The 20,121-nt window shown below is 42.3% G+C and overlaps 1 protein-coding gene across 12 annotated transcripts in view; it reads right to left on the bottom strand.

The window, feature by feature from the left end:
• The window catches only part of LOC107385030 (ELKS/Rab6-interacting/CAST family member 1), a 125,287-nt gene that overhangs the window by 43,038 nt on the left and 62,128 nt on the right, over positions 1 to 20,121 (bottom strand). For 7 of the 12 annotated variants that reach the window (XR_008563016.2, XR_008563017.2, XR_001572935.3 and 4 more), the window contains 2 exons: positions 19,074 to 19,205; positions 9,570 to 9,730 (listed from right to left, as the gene is read on the bottom strand). Coding sequence is in view for 8 of the 12 variants with exons in the window: in XM_054739677.2 (XP_054595652.2) it covers positions 9,570 to 9,730; positions 19,074 to 19,205 (293 nt within the window). In the remaining 4 variants the exon portion in view is untranslated. Of the gene's footprint in view, positions 1 to 9,569; positions 9,731 to 15,453; positions 15,508 to 19,073; positions 19,206 to 20,121 lie in introns of all 12 variants that reach the window. The other 5 variants (XR_008563015.2, XM_054739676.2, XM_054739679.2 and 2 more) reach the window with 1 other exon arrangement.

Raw genomic sequence — 20,121 nt, 5'->3', positions numbered from 1 at the left:
GCAAAATGTAATTTTCAAATTAGCATTTTTCACGGGGAACAAAAAGCTAAAAAAACAACAACCAGGTATAATATGAAAAAGCTAACAGCTCCAGCCTGTCAGATCATGACTGTGTGATTAACCACATTATTTTGAAAGTTGAGTTGAATTCCAGCTACACCCAGGCCTGATTACTTCCAGTTCTGTAGAATAAAACATAAACCTGTCTGACTACATGAAACGGGCTAAAGGATCTCAAAAAGCAACACAGACAGACGTAATGGGGTTGTGTAACTTCAGGACTTCTTTGGTGCCAGAGTCATAACGCCATTATGCCATAATCCAGCAACACCTCCCTTCCCTTTTTCCCCTTTTTTGAGAGGACTGGATGTACATGGGGATGCCATTTTGGACATTATTTTATTGCCCCACCTCGGTTTAGGTGGCGTTGCGGGTTATGTGTCTTGTTTTTGTACACAGATATGGCAGCTGTCCAGCTGGGTTTGTAAGGTTGAGAAAATCTGTAGTAAAGCACCAACACTGTGGAATTCCTCGTACCAGAGTGGCTGTCAGTTAATAATAGTCTGGCTACGTGATCTACAAATATAACCTGCATTGTTGCATCATGCTCTGTTCTAAAGAAAGAAAAACAGATGAGGCAAAAATGGAACTTTTGAAAAAAATAAACATTTTACCTGCAATAAAACACAGTGGTGGTAGTGTGATGGTCTGGGGCTGCTCTGCTGCTTCCAGATAACCTTGCTTGAGGAAACTGAATTGTGATCTTTAGCAGACAATCCTTACTTTGGACTTTAAACAGGACATTTGTGCTGAAAAACCCTCCAATATGGCTGAAATAAAACAATTAGGGATGCACCTATATGAAAATGAGGCTCGATATCGATTATTTTCATCTCTGTTGTACCCAATATTCAAAATTTACCAATATTACATTTATTTAAGAGGGAAAGAAAATATCAACGCACTGAAATATTGTGATATTTTGTGTGATGATCCTGAATATACATTTAAAAGGAGTGTATACATTTTTTAGTTGAGAATTTGCACGCAAACGTTTACTATAATGCTTTTGTGTGGTGGAATTCAAACGCAGACTGCTGTCTGCGGTTTCAGTGAACCACACCTTTAATAAAGGAAATCGTTTATTTAAAAACTGCTATTTGTATTTACTTCTGTTTCTTATGTCTGTTATTATAATATGTTTGCTAACCTGAAAGTGTGAATAACGCAACAACCAAAAAAACAGTTCTGTATATCTGGTATTTTATGCTTATGTTTATTCATTTGGCAGACGCTTTTATCCAAAGCGACTTACAATTTACAACCTACAGGGCATGTTGTGATCTGTGGGGGAAACCCACGCATGCATGGGGAGAACACGCAACTCCACGCAGAAAGGCCGCAGGCGAGTTTTGAACCTGCAACCTTCGTGCTGCAAGGCAACAGTGCTAACCACTGCGCCACCATGCAGCCCATTTTGGGGCAGTATGCAAAGGCGGTGCTGATTTCTTACACTGCCTAAAGGAAACTAATACTGGAGAGAGGGAGAGAAAATAAAACTTAAAAATAAAAATAAATGAATGTAGCGAGACCTAAACTTGCCCATTTTCCACAGCTAATTACAGCTTCTGCAGGCCGGCGCATCAGACTGGTTATTAAACCGCAACGAAAGATGGCGAGGGAGTGATGAAAACGAACTTTCACCAAAAAGCAGATAAAAAAAACATGGATTTTTTCTTCTTAGTCGATGATGAGAGTGGCAGCTCAATAGTTCAGATTATCTGAAAACTATGACTTCAGATGAAGAGTAAATATAGTTTAGAACGTAAGTCAAATATAATGTTTAAATGACCAGTTTAAGCGTATTTAACAAAAAAACTGACATTTTGTAACTAAATCAAAAAGGCAGAGGTGTAGATTCTTGGGTGAACACAGGTGTGGATTACCATGAGCTGACAGACTGTTAGCAGATGTTCTGGCCTCAGTAGCAAAGCGTAGAAATGGATTTCCAGTACGAAACCACAGTAAAGACGAAGCCTCATCTTTAGTCACACTCCTCAGTCCGTGTGTTTGTGTGTGGTCCCACGGTCAGAGTAAACTCCGTGGATAAAGCATTTTTACACTCTTCTAATTAGTCACAGTGTGGGTTTTTAAATATTTGTGTGTGTGTGTGTGTGTGTGTGTGTGTGTGTGTGTGTGTGTGTGTGTGTGTGTGTGTGTGTGTGTGAGTGTGTGTGTGTGTGTTTTATGGGTGAAAAAGAGGGTGAGGGAGTTTTTTTCAGAGGAAAAAGGGAGTGGAAAAACGGGGAATGTGTCAAAAACTGATCCTCATTCTGTCATGTGCTAGTCCCACCTGCCCTCTCCTCCTTTCTGCTCTCTTCCCTTCTTACCGTCTTAGTCTCTCTGCCTTTCTCTCCTGCATCGCCCTTCCCTCCCTCACCCCCTTCATGTCTCTTTGATTTGTTTTCCCTCCAAATCCTCCAGTTATTTAATTCCCTCCCCTGTCAATGCTGTGTGTGTGTGCATGTGTATGTGTGTGTGTGTGCATGTGTATGTGTGTGCATGCATGCGCGCGTGCGTGTGTGTGTGTGTGTTGGTGAGCATTCTGCACGCATTCAGCTAGTGTTGATGGCTGTAAAAAAGCACAGATGTCATTCTATGAAAAGAGATATGTGACTGCGCGCGCACGCGCGCGCACACACACACACACACACACACACACACACACACACACACACACACACTGAGTCACCCACTTCTATCAATTAGTTTCAGAGTGCAGTGACAAGTTGAACGGTGGAGCGATAGGCAGAAATACAGGCTGCAGAAAGAGATCAGGTCATAATGACATTTCCACGCAGGCTTAGATAGAAAGGGTGGAATGGATGCAAGAGGAGAATAAGGGATGAGAGATGGGATGTGTACGAGTGTAGAAATGACTTTTTTTAAATGAGAGAAAGAGGGACAGCAGGAAGGAATGGTGGGATGGTGGAGGAGGTGGGGTTAGAAGGAGGCTGGGAGGAAGATAAAACAGAGACGCTTCGGAGGAATAAAGTGAATTTATTGCGTTCACCTTGAGGCATCAGCCAAGCTTCCCACTGCAGGAAGCCAATGACAGCGGAGGATCTCAGTGCTTTATTTATGGTCCACCTCTACACGAGGCTCCACATTTGTAAACCACGTTTGTTTGATTCAACTGAAAAAATAATCGATGATGAAATAAAGAGAATTAAGTAAAACAGCACAAGTGTTTCATGCTGGATACTTTGTCCTCAGATGAACCATTGACCCGCTAAAAACCAACGGTTGAAGGTGATTATCATGAGCTACGACGTGTTAGCCGGTTTCCCCGTTTATTTTTTAGAAATATCTTCTTTTAACTTTACAACTCGTGTCCCCTCACAGCCCGTCTGGTCAATCAAAGCTTGGGTGATTTTTCTCACCACTAGACACCAATGAATGATAAAAATAATAAATAAAATAAAAATACACTGGCGCAACAAAACTAACGCATTCCTCTTGTTATGACATTTAAATGAGCAAAACTTTTTAAACAAACTGAATGTTTTTATTCTAATTATTTACACAAAATTATTTAAATCACTAGAAAAAATACTGAAATGAGCTGCATGACAACAGACTGATATTGAAACAAATGTGGCCACTATTCCTTACTGATGTTGCACAAACCGGCAGAAATCTGGCATGAGAAGTTAACAGGAGATGCATTACAGATCTAGACCCAAACTACAACTCTTCCAAGCACAGAAGCCTTTGCTAAAATGTGATGCCTGTGTGTGTCTGAGCATAAAACTAACAAAAGAATGGACCTAATGCAACAGAGGTGTGTGTTGGTACATCAGAATGTTGTAGGTCAGAACAACGTTATGACAGATGTTGTATGGTCATGGAGAAGTGATGTCTGCGGCCAGCTGTGTGTGTGTTGAGAGAGAGAGAGAGAGAGAAAGAAGGAAGGAAACAAGGGAACGTGTGTGTGTGTGTTTTAAGATATTCTGTGTCTGTGAAACACTCTGCATCGTATATCAGGCCTTAGAGCAACATTAAACCGATCACCGATTTAATGTCAGGCAGGAAATCAGACGGGGTGGGGGTGGGGGGTTGGGGTGGGGGGCTCAGGAGTTACGGCAGCTTGAGTGCTCAGAGACGGCTTCATGTGAATTACACGAAGATACCGACACACGGGACAGCGATATTAAAAGCTTTCGTGTTCTAAACTGTGGGAGAAAGCCAGAAACAAATGACGTATTTTCTGACCAAACCCTAATGTATATATTATCTGTGTGGGGGTTTGGGTGAAATATGTGAGCAACAACGTCATGAATGCATCTCACTGCTAGAAAGCCAAATGTTTTTGTTCTCTTCTTGAGTTGTGGGTTGTTGTTCAACAATGAACTCCAAAAGGGGATTCAATGGATTTTATTTCTTTAAACGCGCTTTTCAAAAGGCTGCTTATGCCAAGTTAATAGCGGTGTTGGTAAAACAGAGCTACAAGACCAATAAACTGATGACTGGTGTTAGGCTCTCCTGAGGGGTTTTATCCAAGATTTCTTTACCTTTTAAGGCACACAGTTCTGTTTTGGGTCATCATCATCATCAGAAACTCAGCTTCCCTCAAGTCCTCCGAAGTTAAAGGGCTGTTAAAAGGTTCTCACATCTCAGCCAAAGAACTTTTGAATAAGTGTTGAGTTTTTGTACGTTTAATAGCACATATAAATGATTATTAAATGTCCTTGTCCCATAAACAAATTCAGCTATAGTTTTATGTACTTTTAAAATATTTGAAATACATTAAAATTCAAGTAATTTCAAGGATTTAAAGCACTTGCTAACACAAAATCAGTTTTGCATCCTTATTTGAATTTTGGGATTCAAATCGGTCCTTGTCAGATGATATTTTCCATTTTTAACAAGGTTGTTGGTCTTTCTGGCTGGAATAACCCTGGCGCATACAGGTCCGCAGACATTTTAAACGTTATGCACAGAGAACATCGCAGAGGTTAAAAAAAATAAAATCAATGAAGAAACGATTACCCTTAAGGACATATGTCAGACTTTGACACCAAGATCAGTGCAGCTCGCCGTCAGCGTGCTGAGGACCTGTGAGAGCAGCTCCGTCTGCGGGTCACAGCCCAGCAGCAGAACCAGAACGCAGCAAGTAAAATGTTTCTACTTTATTATAACATTAATATGTTGCTGGGCACGCTGGGCAGCTTGTTAAGACTAAATATTAGCAAAAAAAAGAATGAAAATTAAATTGTGATTATTTATTTATTATTTGAGAAATGAAAATGATGAGAGGAAACAATCATGACCCATCCACAAATGAAAACCTGGTGCAGCGCCTGTGTTGTAATGTTTTTGGACGACTACTTTTTACTTTACCTGATTATAAATATGTTGAAGCAGCGCTATGCTTACTCAGCTGATAGTTTGGGCAGTAACTAAATGTCTGAGCTCCGTTTGCCTCCCTTCAGGTCGTAGGGGTCTACATTGTTGATTGTAGATAGTTTCTGAAAATACCGATCTCTAGCCTCCTTCACAAGTTTATTCCTGTAAGGGATGCGTTTGTCCTTGTTCTTTTCATCCCTCCTTTTGACTCTTGTGCTGCTTCAACTTCAGTTGCAGCTAGGGATGGGTACCTTTGACATTTGAATCGATTCGGTACTAATTCCCGGTACCTAGGAATCGATACCGGTACTTAACGGTACCAATTTTCGATACTTTTGAGTGTTTATTATTTTAATTCTCTTTTATAATTAAATATATATTTTTCTCAATATATAACAATATTTGATACATATCACGATAAATAACATTCAACTGTTTGTATTTTAACATCGTCCTTGTAGTTTTATAAGCTGATAATTAAACTGAAGCAAACATCTTTACTGTGAACTAAATTTACTGTGTATCTTCATTCCTTTTGCCATCATTTTTCATTTGATTTTTCCTACTGGGAAGTTAGAATTTCCGAGGAGAAAGCGAACGCACCATTAGCTGATAACAACGGTGGCAATGGAAGCTAACATATCAAGCTAACATTATCTTAAACAGTTTATTTAACTGCTGGAGGAGATTACAACGATGATGCCTCACACTTAGATCATTGTCGCTGGTTTCATCTTCACCCAATCACCCGTCGCATTTAGTAAAGTTAAGCCAAACTTTAGAGCGCGTTCGTGTTCTAGTCGGAAATTTGGAGTTCCGAGGAGAAAGAGAACGCACCATTAGCGAAACGGAAGCTAACATATCAAGCTAACGTTATCTTAAACATTTTATTTACCTGCCGGAGCAGATTAAGATGAGGATGTCTCACTTAGATCGTTGTCGCTGGTTCCATCATCACCCAGTTACCCATCACATTTAGTGAAGTGGACCCAAGCTTTAGCGTGCGTTCTTTCTACCATGCTGCTCTGTTTACAACTGGCTCGCAGCGAGCGACAACATAATGCTCTTGCGCATGCACAGCTGTCTTGGCAAGTTCTCGTTATTAAGAACGGGTATGGAAACGAGGCACCGTTTGAAATGACGTGAATCGGTGCTCGGTCGGTACTATGGAATTCGGTCGGTACCTTAAAAAGTACCGAATTCGGTACCCATCCCTAGTTGCAGCTTCCTCTAGCAACGTAAGTCATACACCTAAAATGGCACTAAGAGGGTGTGGCTGACCAAGACCGATAGATGAAGCTCAGGAAGTCGAGCGGGTTGTAGGTTCGATCCCGGCTCCAGACAGAGAATTCTGCTTGGGCGAGACACTTAACCTTTCCTGCCTGCTGGTATCGTCAAAAGATCTGGTGGCACCTGCGTTCTGCAGCCTCGCCTCTGTCAGTGAACCCCAGGGCAGCTGTGGCTACGATGTAGCCCATCACTGTCAGTGTGTGAATGTGTGTGTGAATGGATGAATGATACACTGTAGTGTGAAGTGCTTTGGAGTCCTCTGACTCTGAAAGGTACTGTACAAGAGCAGGTCATTTGTTGTTTATCAATAAAGAAAATAAACAATATTTGGTTTGATGTTTTTCTACCAATAACATTTAACAATTAGATAAACGCCTGGAAAATTGTTAATTTGTTTAGAAATACGCAGAAAACTCTGAAAAAGGGAAGTTAAGTTGCGTTTGAAGAATGAATCTCCCAGTGACACTTCTTTCAGATTAAACTCTTCCTCTGATGGCGCCTCTGATATATTTTCTCTTTAGCAACACCTACTGTTCAAGAGGAGAACTGCAGCAATGTTGACGACAAAAACAGCAACAAACAGTTTGATTGTGTGGATCAACAAATACTCCAGATGAAAGCAGCATGCATGAAAAACTCAAAGTGACCGATTATAATCAAAGAATTAAAACATGTTTTTTCAGTGATCCTCACCCTAAAAAAAAATATGAATCATCATCATCATGTCGAAATAACACGCTACACAAAAGCAGTCATGAAAACACCATAATTCACTCTGTGGTGCTGGTTCCCATAACAACCACACAGGTCGTTGCTACAGTGATAAAATGCCCAATAACTCCCCTCACTTGGACACATACGTTGTGCATCCCTCAAAAGGACCAAACTTCACCGTTAGTGGAAAACGTCAAGGAAAGAGTGCAGGAAAACTAAATCACAGTGCATGCCCTCGTTTCCCATGATGCCACGATAAAACAATGTCTGCTAGCCTGTTTTAACAGACAGGACATGCTAACACGGACATTCTCCTTGGCCTCCGCTTCAGCCCAAAGTGTTGTTCCACTAAATCACACGTCACTGTAAGGGCTCAGAGAGGATGTAAATCTGATGAAAATACATGACTGCTGGGCTCATCCTAGCAGCACTTAAAGTACAGACCCATCTATTAAAACAACATTAAAATCGGAGTTGAGTTACGGTCCGTGCACGCGCGTGTGTGTATGTGTGTGTTGTGCTCCAGTGTCTGCATTTGTAATCAATCATGTGAAGAGTTGGTCAGTGGTACATGGTTATTGCATTAACATCATCTCTATGGCTTTAAAGTGCAGTAAGAAGGAGAGAGAAGATGAAAGAAGAGAGGAGAGCTAATGATGTGTTGGATGAAGATTGTGTCAGAGGGACCAGTCGTCCTCCTCGGCCCGCATCACTGGAGATATGCAACATTTAGGAATTCTGTGTGGAAATCCTACCTGATTGGATAGTTTACGCTGTTAAAACACAACTTTTATGAGATATGTTTTTAAGAAATACATTTACCGTATTTTCCGGAGTATAAGTCGCTCTAGAGTATAAGTCGTACCAGCCATAAAATGTATAATGAAGAAGAAAAAAACAAATATAAGTCGCATTTTGGGGGGAAATGTTATTTTTCTTACAAAATCTGAGATCAAGCGTTTCACATTGCAAGACATGTATCGGTAACAATAACAGAATAAACCGCGGGCGCAGCAGCGCGCCACGGTCTCCAGCAGAGGATGGCGGTGTTTCAAACCCTCCCACCATTCCTGGGTCGCAGCCGGCCCGCAGAACCCCGCCACAAGCTCCAGCAGGTGATGGCGGGGTGGAGGAGCTGAAACCTGGGCCGGATCCAGTGCGCAACGGTGCTCCAGCAGGTGATGGCCGTGTGTTTTTTATTCCCAGGGGGGCAGGGGAGCTCATTCCTGGACCGGAGACGGCCCGCAGCAGCGCGGTACAGCCTACATAATTTGGTATATAAGTCGCTCTGGAGTAAAAGTGGCAGGACCGGTCAGACAATGAAAAAAAAGAACGACTTAATAGTCCGGAAAATACGGTATATATTTAGATTTAGCTAAAAGCAGAAGATTTAAGTAAAAAATCTAATTAAATTACAAGATTAGGACAGTTTTAACAGCAAATGAATAAGTATAATGTTTCTCAATGATTAATGTTCATTTTAGTTCATTTGTTAGTTATATACATTTAAAAAATCCCAATAAGTGAAACAATAGTGATGAATACATACAACACACACAACAAAGTGAAGTAAATGGGGATATTAGTAAAACTCAGGATTTATTCTTCACTTCCTGCTTTCTACACTTTTTAAAAATAAAGAAACAGAATTAAATTATCTAAAAAAAAACATCTGAATAAAGCTGAAAATACTTAAGATCTTTTCCAACCACAGGACTGTTTGTTCTAAAGCTGAGGTAATATTTGGACTTGTCTGACTTTCACTGTGAAAAACCAGAGCACGGTAGCACTTATGTGGTCGATACCTTTTAAATTTTACATCTATACGTTACAAAAGGCTCTGTCTGAAGAAGCCACAGAGATCATTATAAAACGTGGCATTATACTTGCTGGCTGCAGATTCCTAATGGCTACAATAATAATTACATAGCAACCAAACTTGCTGAAGTAAAAATAAGGAAGTAGAAACATCTGAATTTTGTGATTTATGGTCATGTACCCTTTAGGAGAATTTAGATGTATGCCTGAAAGGATAGAAGCTATAGGAGGAAGAGGATAAATGTGGTTGTAAAATCGTATTATTGCAGCTTTTATTGTTGTGTAGAGCAGCTGAAATTCTCTGGATCATAAAGGAAACCACTAAAGTCTGCTCTTACTTCATCTCAAGGACCTCCTCCAGGTGCTTCCGCCTCTCGGCTCGCAGGGCAGTCAGGTGACCTTCCTTCTCAGCCAGTGAGAGTTGAGTTGATGACAATTTGGCCTTCATCACCTCCAGTTCCTGTTTCACCTTCTCCATGGCAACCAGGAGGTCTTCCACCTGAGCCACACAAATAAAGCTTACACATTTAAAATCTGCTGGACTTTAGTCTGTGTGTGTGTGTGTGTGTGTGTGTGTGTGGGTGGGGGGGTGGGGGGGCATGCTCCACTGCAGAACTTCAGCCGAGTTTCAACCGAGCCACTTTCTTTCTCCAAGGGCCTCATTTATCAACACGTTCGAACAAGCGTTCCTATATTCCTTCCTACAAATGAAATTTAGGATGTGTGTACTCCTGATTTATGAAACGTGCGGCGGCCTCTCGTATGCACAATCCTCCGCAATCGTCTGATGCACAATCCCACCTGTGTGTACCGAGGTACTCATGTCCGTTCACCATCATTTACACACAGAAACGCCCTCAATTAAGCATATATGGTCACGCTATGTCCTCAGCACATGAGGGAATTCTCTGTTGTGTTTTTTGCAGAAAAAATAAAAACAAATTTATTGACAGCGAGATCGAAACGCTGGCTGCCGAAGCGCAAAACAACCAAACAAGTTGCAGAGGTTATAAAAGCGTCCGGGGCAGAGGAGAGGTTCCCCTCATAAATAAATAAAACTGGATTTGATGAATGGTAGAGTAACAAGTTCTCATTTACATTTAAGTAGTTGTTCTGTTTGGAGTTAGTTTCATTTGGAAATGTTGTCAGAGTGCAGCCTCTGCCTCTTCTGAGCCGTCATTCAGTCTGGTTGTGTGTATGACCGGGAAGCAGGAGGTGGCTCGGGGGGGGGGGGGATGGGGGGTTCTCGTAGTTGTAAAATAAAACATGAACTGGAATCAGATTCGCAAGGTTTGTCTGTCGTGCCACAAAGGGTCCCAAATCCCAGCATAGCGGAAGGATTTCGTCCTCACGGAGAACGCGTTCCCTCCAGCGTGCACGCTGGGTTAAATCTTCAAATAACACAAATTAGTCCTGATGTAATGTCAGATTCCCATCGGTCACATGTGTCTTTTATTGGTTTTAGCACCAATAATGTGCAAAAGCTGTTTTTCCACCGACTTAAATGCACACTGGGTAAATATAATTTGTGGATGAGGAACGCGTGGTTGACAATTCCACTACCTCCGCTCCGCTGCGGTCCGCCCCCGCCTTCCGCAGCCGCTCGCTTCCAAACTCAATTTTTACTGGTACCCGCTCTACAACGGCTCCGCTCCGGTGCGGAGACCTGAGGTGGGCAAACAAGCATGCGCGGGATTTTCAAGATCTTGCGATACAGTCTGAGCAATAAACGCGGAAGTTAGATCCAAACACCCGTTGTGTGGGAGAAGCATCGAAATGAGCTGTTTAATCTGCCCATCATTTGTGTTGAGAGATCAGCAGTGTTTGGATCAACAAAGTGTGACTACTTTGATAGCGGAAACTGTATTTATGGCTTACTTTTGTGCATTTAAAGTTCAGCCGCCATTGATAGTTGTTAAAAGTTGTTAAACCTGTGCATACGAAACAAAAAACGCCTTTTGTTTATCGATTTATTGTGAAAAACGGAAGTTGTGCTCGCTCCTTTTCCTGTTGGGCGTTTGTGATTTCTGTCCATTTACTGCGGAGGTGCTCCGGCGTCCGGCAAAAATAGGATCGATTCTATTTTTGCCGGACGCCGGAACAGAGGGCGGCGCACGGCGCCGCACTGCCGGAGCACGGCCGCAGTAGTGGAATTGCTCTGATTGACTACAACGGGACCGATTTTGCTCAGGCGTTCGTGTCGGAGCGGAGCGGAGGTAGTGGAATTTGGGGGTGAGACCTTCAGTACTGCTGTTCCCTCTTTCTACCACTAGAGGCTGTTCCTACCATGGCCAGAGTGGTTCTGATATTTAGGAACATGTTCACGCACAAGTACAAATTGGTAAACACCACGCAATGCGTAAATTCGTGCCTACGCATGAAACACGCACAGATCTGTGTGTAAGTACAGTGGATAAATGAGGCCCCTGGTCTCCTCTCTTCTTTCATTTTTCCTCCTTCACCTTTCTGATACACATTTTATCTTCTTCCCTCTCACACTCTGGCTGTAGATCACTCTGTCAGTTTAATGTGTGTGAGGTCATTGTGTGTTTCTCATGGCGAGACAACAATTTGGCCATCGCTTGAAGAAAAGAAGGTGAGAAAGAAAGAAAAAGGATCCGGAAACCAAATATACAGAAGAATTCCAAATACAATAAACTGAAAAGAAAGACTTGAAAGTGTGACCCAAGAGTTCTTGTTTCTGACTGAGTAAAAGTGGAGGGTGGGGGCTGAGACATAGACATGAAACAAAACCAAATGGAAAATGAAAATCCAATAACAGGTTTGTTTAGGCAAAAGTTTTTTACTTTGGCTTTTAAAATCACTTAAATGGTTTTTGCCTTGCAGCAACAGCAAAACCAACTTTTTTTGCCTTTGAAGTCTTTCTGCTGGACTAATTTAGAAACGCAAGTTCATAATTCACTGCCTGGCCAAAAAAAGTCACCACATGGATTTAACTAAGCAAACAGGTAGGAGCCTCCTATTGGAGAATTACTGCATGGGTTATCATCTTTTAGCTGCAACAAGTTATTTAACCCCAAATGGTGCAACGAGTTGCGTCTGTTTTTTTAAACAAGCATGTGGAAAGATGCATCTGGTGGCCGTGGAAATAATGTTAGTCCATTTAAAGGGACTTTACGGAGTTTTGAATTTTTATGCTCGCGATTGCCCCCTCAGGCCACAAACGTAACGGCTGCTTCAACAGTAGGCTCGTGCACGAGGCGCGCATACTGTACGTGCACAGCTGAGACAGTCAGCTCCGTGTGTGTGTGTGGCCCGGAGGACAGAGGACAGGAGAACGCGCAGCTAAATAATTAAATAATTTGGTTCTGTACTTTTCACTTCAGCACCATATGTCGATGTTCAGCACAGCCGACAAAGGTTTAAGATGGGTCAGTCTGTCAGCTTCACAGATCATTCCCTTCCCTTGCTTGAAAAATTGTTCCAAAATGAAAGTTGAACCCACATCTTCTTTATCTGTGAATTCAATGCCATTCGGCGAGTCTCAAATAAAATTTTGAGCATCTTACTGTAAAAAAAAATACCATTAATGTAAAAAATAAACTACATAAATTACGTTCACATCAAGAATCAAACCCGGATCTCCTTAACGAGAGTCCGGCGTCTAACTAGATGAGCTAGAGCACCAGTGATGTCTTTTGAATCTGTAACTTTTATATCCTTGATGACAGCTGAAACAACGTTCAAAGAACGGTTCGGAGCGAAAATGGCTATTTTGTTGCTAATTTGCAGGAAATATCTAGAAGAAAGTAGCTAAGGGTCCTCAGAAATGTAGCTAGGTTCATCACTAGGCGTTAGGAACAGCGACAAAGTCGCTGAGTTGGCACTACCACACTCTCTGCTGCTAAAGCTACGGATAGCAAATGCTACGGGCGATGCCTGAGCGTGAACGCGCATGAAGCAGCCTGCTCGACCCGAGCAGCTCTCTTTTTCTGTGATTTTACAGAAAAACAGGCAATCACAGTAAAAATGCCAGGGCTCATTCTACAGGACCAGGACATTGCAGGAGAATGTATGAAGAAGAAATTTATTATTTCTATACATGTTTTGGCTGTCAAACTTCCATAATGCCCCTTTAAGAATGGTCAGATCATTGGCATCAAGCAGAGGAAACATCTAAGGAGGTTGCAGAAACGACCAAAACTGGGGTAAGAACTGTCCAACGCATTATTAAAACTGGTCTGATGAGTCCAGAAGGACACTGTTCCAGAGTGATGGTGCATCAGGGTAAGAAGAGAGGCACCCATCATGCGTGTGGGGGCAGTGCTATGATCTGGGGTTGCTGCAGTTGGTCAGGTTTAGGTTCAGCAACAGGATGTGCTCCAAGGATGAGGTCAGCTGACTACCTGAAAATACTGAATGACCAGGATATTCCATCTTCCCTGATGGCACGGGTATATTCCAAGATGACAATGCCAAGATTTCTTGGGCTCAAATAGTGAACGAGTGGTTCAGGGAGCATGGGACATCATTTTCACACATGGATTGGCCACCACAGAGTCCAGACCTTAACCCAGAGAAGGCTTTGTGTAGTGGTCAAACTCTACCATCATCAATGCAAGATCTTGGTGATTTGTTAAAGCAACTGTAGGAGCCAATATTGTTTCGGTTTAGATTATATTATGATCTAAGTTTATTTTGATAATGTTTTATGTACATTTCAGTTTATTGCACTATGGTTTGTATTTCCTTTGACCACTGGTGGCACTGCGGAGCCTATAAAGGTGTTGAGGTGGCAGTGCATTGGCGTTTTCTGGGTGACGGGAGGTCACATGGTTTTACCGCTTCGTTTGGTTTCATATGCCACATCTAATTTGCTGTTATAATTTTCATCATTTACATAAACCTGGACAAGAAATAGCCATTCTGGACCCAGCTTGTGATCGTCAACATATTCAATAAATGGGACAATAAACCCAAACCCGCTTTCTGCCTGGACAATATTGTTGAAGCGAGTCATTGCCTCCACCCGCACCCAAGGGTGACTAAAAGAGGGACTTGATAGTCACTACAGCAACACTAGATGGAAATAAATCTGGTGACATAGCAGAAGCTAATCGAAACAAAGTCACAGCAAATGGGTGCCGTAATCAAAGCTAAAGGCAGTCCAACAGAATACTGGAGTGTCTGACCTTTTTTTGATGGTGTGTTTTAATTGGCCAGGCTGTGTATGTTAATCTGACTCTAAACTCAAGAACTCAGGAAGAAACATGAAGAGATATTGAAAATCTAACAGCTTAGGTGTGTGTTTGATGTTAGAGAAAAATATCCAGTTCTTCGTGAGAGAGAATTAAATCCACAGAATTTTTTGAGTAAAGACAAAAAGCATCATCTCCAGGAATTACTCTATAAAAAAGTGCAATTCTCCTTTAAAGAATGGGCCAGAATTAAACTTAACACTTGATTACACTTAAGAAACAAAGAGAATCACGAAAGAAGTTTTCTGCGTAGAAACCATTTCCTTCACATTACTTTAATTTTACTTCATTTAGAAATCCATTTCTTAATGATGGGATACTGTTTATTATTAAAATAGAGATACTTTGGAGATGACGTCACCAAACGTGCATTCTACATTATGTTGACTAAAGGTGTTCTTTACTTAATTTAACCAACACACACTATCTCAGCTTTATAAGAGTACATCTCAAATGTCCTAACTTGAGTAAACCTTTCTTGTTCCTGGTATTAGATGGAAATTAATCTACTTTGTTTATGCTTCTAATGAACTCAGAAGAGAGAAAATCACTTAGTGAGGCAAGTGTAGAAGAATCTGTTCAGCTGCAAATCTCACACATAATCTTAAAAAACACTCATCTGGGATTGTTCATTTAAATATTTCAGGCTTCCACTAACTTCCATAATAATCTCCTCTGTGTTCAGACTGAGGAGGTTGCAGCTAATCTGCTGTTTTACAACTGCTGTCACAAACAGACTTAAATGATGAGTCTGATGCAACACGCCAGAGGGATGTGAAATAAAAACAGAGCCATGGGAGCAAGGATGTTTTCTTAATGGCATCACAACTCTACTTTTTAAACTAATTATTCTAATTAAGGTTTGACTTTTCACTCGGCTGTTCATTTAAATAAAAACAAGAGGTAGACCACATATAAAGAAAAGGTACCAGAGAACAAACAGGCAGCCTGGTGACGAAAATAATGAAGGAGGTGGGGGTGATACATGATGGTTCTTCGTTACCTTCGACCACCTAAATCCGCTTGTGGTGAACTCATGAATTGGAATGTGAGAAAGCTGCATACAAAACGACAGAGAAAAAGAGAGAAGTGAGAAGAGAGGAGTGGTTCTGGTGTGAGGAAGGAGGTGGATTAAAGGATGGGGAAAGCAAGAAAGAGGAAATGAAAAGGTGTGCAGAAAATAGGAAAAGGATGGGAGCAGGAGAGGACAGAGACGAATCAGAACGTAAGTCGACTGTGGAAAAGAAAGAACAGGTGAAACTAGAAAAAAGGGGATATGGTGCAAAAGTCCATTTATTTCATTAGTTCATTTCAGACTGAGAGACCATCTAAAGCGGGGGTGCCCAATCCTAGTCCTGGAGGGCCAGTACCTATGCTTTAGTTTTAACTCTGCTTCAACACACCTGATTTCAGGCAGCATGATTAGCAGGCTTCTGCAGCACCTGATGAGCTGCTGCACAGGTGATTGAACCACTCAATCAAGTCTGCTGGAGCAGAGAAACCACTAAAACGTGCTAGATACGGGCCCTCCAGGACCAGGACTGGGCAGCCCTGATCTGAAGGCTCAGGAACCTTTTGCAGGTGTTCTGGATTCAGTAGCTGATTAGACACCGAGCGTGACACTTTGAACCTAGAATATCTCATCTGAGATTTTTGATTTAGGGTTTTCATAAGCTGTAAACCATGGTTATCACAATTATAACAAATAAAGGCTCGAAATATCACCTGTTATGTTGAATTCCTGACAAAAATGAACTTTTGCATGATTTTCTAACTTTTTGAGTTTCACTTGTAAAAGAATAAAGGATCAGAAATCACTGAGAAAAGTCCCAGAAACCCCTGCTCTGAGCTGCAGAAGTGGACAGATCAGGGCTTTTACTCCCAGTGTTGACTTTTCTAGTAATCTGGGTTCATTTACAAAGCAGACGCTTGTCCCACAAACAGAACAGCTTAATATTCATACGCATTAAAGACTACTGGATTAACTCAATGACTGACTGGGATTTAGGTCCATATTTTAAAAGATTTAAGTTATGAATCACCTTGCTCAGGTGTGTCCATATAATCGTCTGATTGATCAGTTTACTTCTACTAAGTAGTGCCAAACACAAGCTGTGTGAATGCCGCAACACAGAAGAGAGGGACGAAGGGCACATGTGAGAGGAGAGGAAACGCAGATGGACGCATGCGAGGTGGAAGAAGCTCGAGCGGGGAAAGAGAAGAACAACTTTAGTCTACTGAGCGTTTGTGTTTAGGAACGATTTCAAATTTATTTTGAGTCGTTAAAAAAGGACGAAATACGGAAGAAAGTGCAGCGAGTTCAGGAATTAAAATCTGGTTAATGAAAGACAGAAATCTGGAGAGGAGAATGTCTGTCTCTGGTTTGAGCCAGATGGAGTGTGTCACACACACACACACACACACACACACACACACACACACACACACACACACACACACACACACACACACACACACACACACACACACACACACACACACACACACACACACACACACACACACACTAGTGACTCATGTCTAGCAGTAAAGGTTTAGTTTGTTTTCCTGCGGTTCTGGTCAAATGTTTTTGACAAACTGTGTTCACGGGACGGTCCCTCACACACACACACACATAAGGTCCAACATAACATCTGCCTGTGCACCAACATAAAAGCTGTGTGCGCGTGTGTGTCCCGACTTTGGCACCATCATGTGTGTGTGCCTTTGAACAAGTCGGTCTCATTACGTGAGGAAATTGTCTCCCGCTCTGTCATCGTTGTATGAATTATGATGTGAAAGGTTAATTGCAGTGAGGCCGTTGTGAAGAAATGAATACAAACACATTATTTACAGTTTAGTTGTGGTCACAAAAATGGTTTCCAGGTCAGAAATCAAAGCAGAGGTCTGATGAATGTGACGTTACTCAGCGTCGGGAGGAAGTTTAAACAGAAGATTAAAGTTTTTTCAGTCGTATTTATGTGTGTTTAACAAAAAGGCATGTATGCGGTCACTGTCCTATCCGCTAGTGCGTGTGTGTGCGCGTGTGTGTGCTGCAAGGCTGAGCTGAAAGTGTTGTTGATGTTGGGAGAGGAGTGTTTGGCTCCCACCTTGACTCTTTCACCACAGACTGACATTTCTGCTCCATCCTCTTTCACCGGAGCGTTCTGAGACAGGGACACTCTCCAGCACCCCGTCCTGGCCTTAGCGACCTCTGGGCTCACTAATTAAAGCTGAAACTTACAGCATTTTGAAATGTTTCGACTTTTCCCCTGTCCAAATAAATGCAACGACGTGGCAAAGTTACAGTAAACACAATTAAAGCTTCATCGAAGGAATGTAAAATGGTCTAAATGAGGACCTGAAATAAAGTTACTGAAGCTTTCTGCTCAGAAAGAACCTCCATAAAGTTAAAGTTTGAACTTTCACTGGTTTTACCAAATAATTTGCAGCAGAGCTGATTTTAGTGTTTTTCTTTCTCATCACCGCTCCGATCTGCCCCACAGCTAAGGAAACCAAAGCTTCTGACCCTAGATTAGCTACATAAGGGAGGATTTGCTGTATAAAAACAGGAAGTAACTTATTCCACAAAAACATTGATCTGATAGGGTTTAATTTATGATTCAATAAAAAAAAAAAGACAACGAAAACCCCGGAGACGTCAACGACCATCCCAGTTTCCTTCTGGTTGCATCATTACACCAAAAAGGCAACCCCACCTGTCATGTGCTTCATTCCAAACACCATTTCCTCGTGTAACTGGTGCCTTAGAACTCTGATTAGGAAATAAACAGCGAGTTTGATTCGACTTTAACCATCCCAGTTCATCGTTTCTACAGTTCCTTTTCTTTACACGTGTTTGTCTGAAACTGCTCATTAACACCCTTCGTGTAGGAGGGTGCCAGTGAAATGCCTCAGAAGTAAACCATCTGTTGTCCTGCCCGTCTCCATGCGTCTGTTCAGAAGCCATCCGGTAAGTAAAGGCCTGAGCAGACAGTAATAACAATGGAGTCCAGCCGTTCTGCCAACAGCTACAGCAGGACGCGTTTTCTCTGCAGTTTTAAGCCCACGCTGTTTGGTTTTTTCCCCCACTTGTCAGAACCCGTCCAGGCAACGAGGAACATTCCCCATCTCTGTGGCCTCGTTAAGTCGCTGCCACTCCAGGGGGAGAAACACACAAACACACTCCCAGTGGTCTGAGGTTGCATCCGCCAAACCCTTCTTTTCTGAGCCTCCCTCGCCGCCCGCTATGAGCTCTCCTACTGTCTCGATTTAGATGAGATGCATCACGGAGTCGGAGCGGTCAGTGCACGCTCCGTCTAAACAAAGAAGCTGTTGTTTGTGTGTTGCTGGTGGAAGCAGACAAAATGTAAGCTGTTCTTTAAATAGGCAAGTATTTACCTCCTCCCTAACTGAAAAGTGACTGGGCAAACACACACACACACACACGCTCATTTGCAGATGGTCATGTTTGTTTATTTGTGTTTTCTTTCTACCTTCAAAGAAAACAGAACAGGAACAGAGTTTGAGGGAAAGTTTAGGATCACTTAGGAAGGCGGGACTCTCCTCACGTGCATTAAACAACGGTGCACGTGTGTTTGTGCACAATCAAAAACACCTCACCTGTTTTTCAGACTGCATGCGAGCCTGCTCCTCCTGCGCCAACACCACCTCCCTCTCAGCTGTGATCTGGACACTTTCCCTCAGCGCCTCCTCCAGCTCCTCAATGCGCTCCTCCTTCAGACGGAGAGAGTCCTACAAAGGAAAAGAACAGAGAGATGATCGTCGATTCATTAACATATATTAAAAGGTCTCCAACACTTGTTTTTAAATGAATCTGCTGTGGTCTTTAGTGGTGTTGGGAGTAACGGCAGAGTAATCTAATTAGTTACTTTTCCCACCGTAGCAACGCTGTAACCGGGCAAGAATAGTGGCGTGTTCCTACGTTTCTATAATGTGGTTGAATGAAGCGTCCAGGTTGTCAGGCTGTCTGGCAGCTACAGTGATGAGCACATGAAACGACTCTTGAGCCGACTGGAGTCGAGGTGAGTGACACCGGCTTTAGCGGCACCCGCCATCCCACCCATCACAAGCGGCAAAAACAAACACAGAGTGTTGAACACATCCAGTGGCGCCCCCAGAAAAGTTTCATAGGGGTCAGAGAAAATTTTGGGGTGGCACACCAAATTGATCTTCGTGGTAAATTTGGGAAAGTTTAGCCTGTAATGATGCAATAAATGCTCATTTATAAATTTTAATAAAAAAAACAACAACATAAATATGACTTAATAAAGAACACTGGTCTTCCCTGTGTGTGGACAGTGGGGCGGCCACCCCTTGGGGGCGCCACTGAACACATCATCGTGTTTGCAGATTGGAGAAGAGTTTGAGCACCGAGCAGCACACTCTTGTCTCGCCGATCGCTATAAGGCAGGGAGGAGGTTGGTGCGTGCAAAATGCCCGGGACAAAGACAAACAGTCGGCATCATTTCCATAAACTAAACAAAATGCTCCATAAATGTCCTTTTACTTCAATCTTGATCCCACCTGAGATTAAACAAGCATGAATTTCCTTTGCTTTAATGTTCTTTATTTAAACATGTATACCAACTGAATGGTCAATGGCAGCAGAGGGTGCGCCGCCCTGGAGACAGAATCAACAAAACGAGCA

The sequence above is a fragment of the Nothobranchius furzeri genome, chromosome 1 (genome assembly GCF_043380555.1).
Source record: "Nothobranchius furzeri strain GRZ-AD chromosome 1, NfurGRZ-RIMD1, whole genome shotgun sequence".
Taxonomy (NCBI): domain Eukaryota; kingdom Metazoa; phylum Chordata; class Actinopteri; order Cyprinodontiformes; family Nothobranchiidae; genus Nothobranchius; species Nothobranchius furzeri.
Note: the sequence above shows the minus strand (reverse complement) of the source record. Positions and strands in the feature narration are given on the sequence as shown.